We start from the raw sequence: 8,027 nt of genomic DNA on the forward strand, positions 1-8,027 counted from the left end.
TCTCTCTCAGAGAGGGTCCCACACATCCTCGTGGCAACCCACCCACCCACGTCCTCCGATCTAATCGCGGAGCTCGATCGCATCAGCAATACAATTGTTGAGTGCATCAATCTCTCCGAGGTGGCACTACACCCCGGAAGGTCGACGTCAGGCCTTCCTCGCGCCCCTTTTGGCCTCAAGAACCCGGCTGCTGTGTTTTTCGAAAAACTTGCGCAGTCGCTCCAGATCCAATTTGAAGACCCACCCGAACCCACCTAGTTTCCAGACCGCGGTGACTTCCAGGTCCCTCGCTTCGCCCTAACCCCAAACCCTTACGGCAAGGGCGATGATGGAAGCTCTATGTCACAAGATCGGGAAGTCTTCGCTGTCTCTGCCAATGAACATCCTCGTGATGGTGAAACTTCCTCCCAGGAGGAAGGGCAAAATGAGAGGAACCGGGACCACGGCAGGTGCCGCCAACAGGAACAAGCCGAGCACGTTCGTGCAACCCCCTGAGCAACTCCAAGGTCCGCTACACGCAAGTCCAGAAATTACTCTACGCAATCGTGATCACCTCCCGTAAGTTGCATCACTACATCCAAGCGCATAACATCCGAGTGATCTCCTCCTACCCAATCGATGAGATCCTGCACAACAAGGATGTCCACGACCGAGTCATCAAATGGTCCATGGAGCTCGGCGAATTCGACATCGACTTCTGCCCACATCATGCTATCAAATCCCAGATCTTGGCCGACTTCGTCGCGGAATGGATGGAGATCCAAGAGTCGCCATCCCTGGAGAGGCCGGAGCACTGGACGATGTACTTTGACGGCACCCTCAACCTCAAAGGAGCCGGCGCGGGGGTCCTCTTCATATCACCGAAAGGCGAGCAGCTCAAGTACGTCCTCCAGATCCACCACAAGGCTACCAACAACAGCGCCAAGTACGAGGCCCTTATACATGGGCTCCGCATCGCCGCCTCGCTCGGCATTAAGCACATCCTCGCGTTTGGAAACTCCAAGATTGTCATCGAGCAGGTCAACAAGTCCTAGGAGTTCACCAAGGAAACCATGGATGCCTACTGTGCCGAGGTCCGCAAACTCGAGGCTCACTTTAACGGTCTTGAGTTCCATCACATCCTAGGGAACACAACATCACCACCAACGTCCTATCCAAGCTCAGCTCGAAACACGCTCTAGTCCTAGTCAGTGTGTTTGTCCAAGACTTGAGAAAACCCTCTATCAAGGTACTAGGTACTGGACCTGGACCAAGCTGATGGCAACGTCCAGGCTCAGGCCGACCCAGTGACCACCGATGTCCTGATGATTAAGGCGGAGGATGACTAGCGTGCACCTTTCATCACATTCATCACCGACAATATATCCCAGAGGACAAAGCCGAGCCTGAAAAGCTTGCACGATGCAGTACCAACTACGTTGTGATTGATAAGGAGTTGTATAGGAAGGCCGCATCTATCGGCATTCTGATGAAGTGCATCCTCCACAACGAAGGCCTTGAACTCCTCCACGAAATCTACTCGGGTTCATGCGGAAGCCATGCCGCCCCGGGCAATCTAGTTGGGAATGTGTTCCCCTCTGGCTTCTACTAGCCAATTGCTATCGCCGACACAAAAGAGCTCGTCCAGATGTGTAAAGGGTGCCAATTTTTCTCCAAGCAGCAACACCTCCCAGCGCAGGCCCTACGCACCATCCAACCATCCTGGCCCTTTGCATATTGGGGGATGGATATGGTCGGTCCTTTCAAGACTTCTCCGGGTGGATATACCCATATCTTCATGGCAGTTGACAAATTCACCAAGTGGATCGAAGTCGAGGCTGTCACCAGCTTAGAGTCAGCTAAAGCTACACAATTCGTCGAAGAGCTCACACACCGCTTCGAGGTCCCCAATAGGATCATCACTGACCTGGGCAAACAATTCACGAGATCCGAGTTCTTGGATTTTTGCAAGGACAGCCTCATCGACGTATACTACTCCTTAGTAGCTCACCCACGATGCAATGGCCAGGTCGAACGTGTGAATGGGATGGTCCTCCAATCCCTCAAGTCTCGCATCTTTGATGACGCATCCAAGTACGCCACCAAATAGCTCCGCGAGTTACCCCACGTCATTTGGGGCCTCTACACCCAAAAGAGTCGGGCCATCGGCTACACCCCATTCTTCCTCGTCTACGGTTCAAAGGCTGTACTGCCAAAAGATGTTGCCTTTGGTGCCCCACGGATTCAATACTATGAGGAAGGGAAAGCAGAAAAGAGTCGGTAGGTCAACATCGATAGCTTGGAAGAGCACCGTGTGGTGGGCCTCATCCAGCACGCGCGGCACAAGTAGCAGATTCGGCGCTACCACGACAGGAACGTACAGGAATGCTAATTCAATGACGGCGACCTAGCGCTCCACTGGATCCAGTCCACCAAGGATATGCACAAAGCTATCGACCCCATGGGAGGGGCCCTTCATCGTTAAAGAAGTCATCCAGCCCAGCACTTACTGGCTATAGTGGGCGGACGGCTCAGACGTCCCTAACCCGTGGAACATTCAACACCTGCGATACTTCTACCCTTAGGACATTCAAGCTATGTAATCTTTACATTAAGGGAGACTAGGCCTGAGTAGGTGCACCTGACCTCTACAATGCTGTGATGTTGGCCCCTAGCTTCTCTGAGGAGGCTCTCATACTAGCTTTCAGCCACCTCCTAGACAACAAGTCCCAGGGCAATGCGTTTGTAAAGATGGGCGAGAACCACCGCACCCTTTGGCTCACGACCTGGCTGGGCAAGCACTACTACATGTGATGTAGTAGCTGCTGGTGCCTTCTAGCTCACGAAAAATAGTTGAGCAAGTCTCCATCCCTGACCACTCCCTTTCTTTTGCACAGATCTCTATATACATAGGTCTGACCTCTTAGGGTGTAGCCTCACTCGCACTTGGCCTTTTGTGGTGGTTTTGGATTCACATGGGTGGTGGCCTTTTAAGTTCTATTTCAGCATGGCATGGTTAAAAATAATGGTACTAACTATTTTGCTATGGAACTGCATGGTAAGTAAGTATTGTAATATGATGGATCTATTACTGCTATATGCCTGTGATAGTTGTGATGTGATGCCATGTATGCCTGTTTACATCAAATACCTATTTACTTTACCTATTTTGTTGCCAGGTTGACATGTTCCTACTCTACTTTATTTTGCTATTTGAAATGTTTACATGTTGTTGTTATTCTTTACCTATATTTTTTTGCAATGTTAACATGTTCATGCTATTCTTTAACTTGCTAGCATATTTCTATTATTCTTTGCCTGCTTATTTGACATGTTGACATGTTCATACTATTCTTTCACTTGTTTAATTTGCTAGCATATTTCTGTTGTTCTTTGCCTGCTTATTTGTCATGTTGACATGTTCCTATTATTCTTTCACTTTCTATTTAATTTGCAACAAACATGTTGAAGGTTGTACCATGACGAACGAATCAATCTCTGTACCCCATGAGCCTGGCCGTCTAGGGCCTTGTTTAGTTACCAATTTGGGAGTGGCAAAATTGGCATTTTGCCATAAATGCGCAACTGTAGCGTTTCGTTTGTATTTGTGAATTATTGTCCAAATATTGACTAATTAGGCTCAAAAGATTCGTCTCGCAAAGTACAACAAAACTGTGCAATTAGTTTTTGATTTCGTCTACATTTAGTACTCCATGTATGTACCGCAAGTTTGATGTGATGAGGAATCTTCTTTTTATATAGTGTCAAAGTTAGGAGTTTGGAAGCCTAGCTCGTGTCTGGCTCATGGTTCAGACTGAAGTTGTACAGGCTGCAAAACTCCTCCTAATTGACCATGGCGAACGAATCAATTGCCTGACAACGTGATGGGTGACGGGTCTCGGCAACCCACGGCCTAGGTAGATCGACCCGCGTGGCTGCGTCGGGCGGCTTCACATGTCCTCGCCGCGCCGTCGCCTACCTCCTCCGCGCCACGCCGCAGCTGCCGCGCCTCGCCTTCCACTCCGGTGACACTAGTAGTCGAGCAGATGGCTTCCGAAAATCGTCGCAAAGCTCGGAATCACGCGCATGCTTAGTGATGTTGATACCTGATTAATCACCACTGCTTAATTTAACCTACTCTGAAGCAAACACGGTCGAGTAAAGTAAACAAGCAAATTTGTTTTAAAAAAAAGAGTCACGATAGGCTCAACCATCATTAATCACACGCATGCTTAGCGATGCTAATGTACCTGATTAAAGCATCAAATCTTTAGTAGCCTGCTCTAAGCAAATAAGGAGCCATGAACGAACACATCACAATGGTCCAAGATTAACCCCCCGTCTCCACCACGACTGTCTGATTAATTCTTCCGATCCATCCCGGAAACCCCTAAAACCTTACCCTTTAAACCTAACGGTGATTAGGAGAGAACTACGGAGTAGCAGCTAGTGCACATAGGACAATCTGGAACAAAAGCACTGGAATTTCCCGGGACACGCGGCGGTCTGGCCGCCGGACGCTCGATCAGTAGTCGCCGGTGAGCAGCATACGGCCGACCTTGAAGGAGACGAAGGCGTCGACGCAGGCGTACTCGACCTGTTCGTGGGAGAGGTCGTAGGCGTCCCAGGGGCCAAGCCTCACCCACTGCGGCTTGTCGACGTTGGCGCCCATGACGGCGCTCGCGATGGCCTTCATCCCCGCGTTGCGGAGGTCCGGACGGCCCATCTCCTCCGCCGCGAGCTCGGCCAGGTCCACCGTGTTGGTCACCTGCATGTTGTAGTCGTTGCTGAGCCGCTCCGCGTCCGCCTCCACGCCCACGCCGACGAATCTGAAGTCGGGGTCGGCGAGGAACTCGGCCAGCGCCTCGGGGATGTAGTCGGCGTGGAGGAGCTGGAAGATGAGGCAGCGGCGGCCGACGCAGAGCTGGAGGAGCGCGGTGGGGCTGTACCCGGGGCCGAAGAGGGGCCTCCACTCCACGTCCAGCCCGACGACGAGCTTGTGCAGGCGGCGGCGGTGGACGGAGCGGACCTCGTCGAGCCAGTCCTCCACGGCCTCGCAGGAGGATGTCACGGTGGTGGTGATCGCGTCGCCCTCGAACCTCACGGTGTACACCTTGGTCTCGCCCATCGGATCCGTCTCTTCGTCGCCCCCAACCCCAAGTGTTTCGTCTCTCTTGGCTCGTCTCGTGCGCAACAAGATTGATGGTTGTAAAGTCTAATCAACCGGGCTGCGAAAGGCAAGACAGGACGACGCCAGGGAGCCCAGTGAGGAGGCAGGAGGCAGCAGGACCAGGAGCCCAGGACCAAGACCAAGACCAAAAAGTCCAAGACCATGAAAAGGATGGAATGGCACATTTGCCCATGGAAAGGATCAAAAATTTTCACTTCTGACACAATTAAAGCACGGATGCAATTATGGCAATGGCAGTAACTGGCATCAAACCTGTTTTAGGCCTCCTTTAGAACATATACTCCGTATGATTCATATAAGATTTTTGTAGGATCACGTGACCTTTGTTCAAAAGGATTAGCCCCATTTGGAGTAGATCGGGTCACAGGAAATATTTAGATACTAATTAGAAGTATTAAATATAGATTAATTATAAAACTAATTGTATAAATGAAGGCTAATTCGCGAGACGAATCTATTAAACCTAATTAGTTCATTATTTGACTATATGATGATACAGTAAATATGTGCTAATCATAGATTAATTATGTTGAATAGACTTGTCTTCCAAATTAGCCACGGCTTATGCAATTAGTTTTATAATTAATTTACATTTAGTCATCAAACATCCGATGTGATCCGAACTAAAAATAATCCATGGGTCCAAACACCCCCTTAGCTATCTTCCAATCTTTTGAAATTCCTATGGAATGGCTCAATCCATAAAGATTTTGGAGGAAATTAAATCTAACATGACATCCAACCTATTAGAAACTTTTCTTTATGTCTATCTCTCTCTTCTCGTTCCTTTATTTTTCCTATGTTGCATCCAAACACTATTACAAACTTTTCTACATCCTCAAATCATATAGAACTACAAATATCAAGCAACTTTATTTCTATATTTTTCCTACTCCTATCTTTTGAGATTCCTTCATTCCAAATAGGACCTTACTCAGTAGTCATTGTTGCTCATTTCTCAGATCTGTTGTCACATTTTATGCAGCAATTTATTAATATTTTATTTTTTCAATTTATTCATGTGTTCCGAAGTTCATAAACACATCGTTTTTTTAAATGTAAAGTAAGCTTTGCAGGGACATTTTGGCAAAGTTGGAGGCCTTTACGAAAGAGAGCATGCTTTGAGAAACCTTTTGCTTTTGCGCACACGCAGCAGGCAGCACTTGCACTGCTTCTCCGCGGGTACATCTGGTCGTCGCTCACTGGCAGGAGATGGCAAGCGAAACAAGCTGTCAGTGTCAGGTTTGATCCTTATCTTCATCCATGCCCCTCCTCCCTGCCCCTACGGTGATGGTACCATGGTGGGAAGGATGCGGCTGGGACTGTCGCTGCACGTGGCCCACCACCACCTTCGACCAACCAAAACGGTGTACGAGGAGGTCGTCTTCCTCCTCCAGTCGCTCCCACGCCGCTGCTTCCCTCCTCCAGCCAACCCTACACCACCCTCCTATACCGTCTCCGGCGGCTCCTGCTGCCGGGTTCGCCACCGCCAACCGCCGCCGCTCTAATCCAGCTATCCTCCGCCTCCTTCGCCGCCCACCAGCTATCCTCTACCACCCGCCGCCCCGCCCACAACCCGTCGTCGCCACCCAAGGCTCTCCCTCTACAGCCGGAGGTCACTGTAGACCCCAACATCGGCAGCCCGAACCCTGAAGCCCCCCATCCTGAACCCTAACCTTACCGGCAGCGAGCCCCTTGCCCCCGCGCCACCTTTCTCCTACGGCTCCCGCCGCCGCATCCGCCGCCACCACCCCCGCCGCCCTAACTGCCGGGGAGCTCATCTCCACGGAGAGGAGGAAGCAGTGGGAGGAGGAAGAAATGGAGGGTGGAGGCGCTGACACGTGGGTCCCGCACGGTGGGTCGCTGACAGGTGGGTCCTGCAGGACCGCGTTTCCCTCTTCCATAAAAAAAAAAGGCCCTCCGTGACACCTACCTGCTGGACCGCGTTTTCGCGTTGGCTGTTGCTAGTCGTGGGGGCGTTCGTGCAGCCCATTTCGTCGGTCCGAGCACGTTCTCCTCTCCCTGCGGGTCCCCGCGGCCACTATAGAGGCCGAATGCTCCGTTTAGGCCCATCTCAACCGCGCAGTGCAGCCCGCAGAACACCGGCAGTTTTTTTTCTTCGCCCGCGGGCCGCGGCTAGTGTGCTCGTTAAAGCCTTTCCATCCGCTTGGCTCAATTATTTGGATGCTCATCTTTGTTATTAACTGAATGAATGTCTTAATGATTATTCGTTCGACGGAACCAGATATCTCCTACTCCAGTTTCAACGGAAAAACTACTTCTTCAGCTGTTTTACTCCGGGCTAACCATGAAACAAACAACATCATTAGCACTATCTCCAGCAAAAAAAAAAAAACGAAAACAGAGACCTCATCATCAGTTTTTTTATACCCCAAAATGCCTCCCGAAATACCACCAAAATGGCTTTCTCGATTGGGAACAGGCAGCAGGTCAATATATTAGTCGTGATGGCGACGTTCTTCAGGATGATTAGTTCGTTTGCTGCGACGTCGCTCTCATCCTCAGGTTTGTACGTTTCAGTTCTTGTTTACAAGAATCCGTCCCGCGCCCTCCATTAGAAAATCGGCTTCCACGACTCAGCTGTACTCGCAACAGACGGCACGCTCCAGGTGGAGTCGGTGCACACGTACATGTTGTCCCCTCGTCGTTTAGGTATAACAGACACCACCATCTGGATCACTCTTGGATTAATCAAAGTTTATATGCCATAATTCTGGTAGTTTGCGGCTTGTGGTTGCTCATCAGAAAGAGGAACAAAGAGCGAGATTGGGAGAGGCTGCTAACCTTTGATTCTCGAAATATATATACATTTGATCCTTTAATTTGCTCCCATTGT

General features: G+C 50.2%; 1 protein-coding gene across 1 annotated transcript; it reads right to left on the reverse strand.

The window, feature by feature from the left end:
• Window positions 1–4,192: 4,192 nt before the first annotated feature.
• On the reverse strand, window positions 4,193–5,216 carry LOC111257284 (Werner Syndrome-like exonuclease). Its single transcript, XM_022826559.1, has one exon. The coding sequence runs from the start codon at window positions 5,105–5,107 to the stop codon at window positions 4,505–4,507; it is 603 nt and encodes a 200-aa protein (XP_022682294.1). The 5' UTR covers window positions 5,108–5,216; the 3' UTR covers window positions 4,193–4,504.
• Window positions 5,217–8,027: the final 2,811 nt, after the last annotated feature.

This window comes from Setaria italica, chromosome V, assembly GCF_000263155.2.
Source record: "Setaria italica strain Yugu1 chromosome V, Setaria_italica_v2.0, whole genome shotgun sequence".
NCBI lineage: Eukaryota > Viridiplantae > Streptophyta > Magnoliopsida > Poales > Poaceae > Setaria > Setaria italica.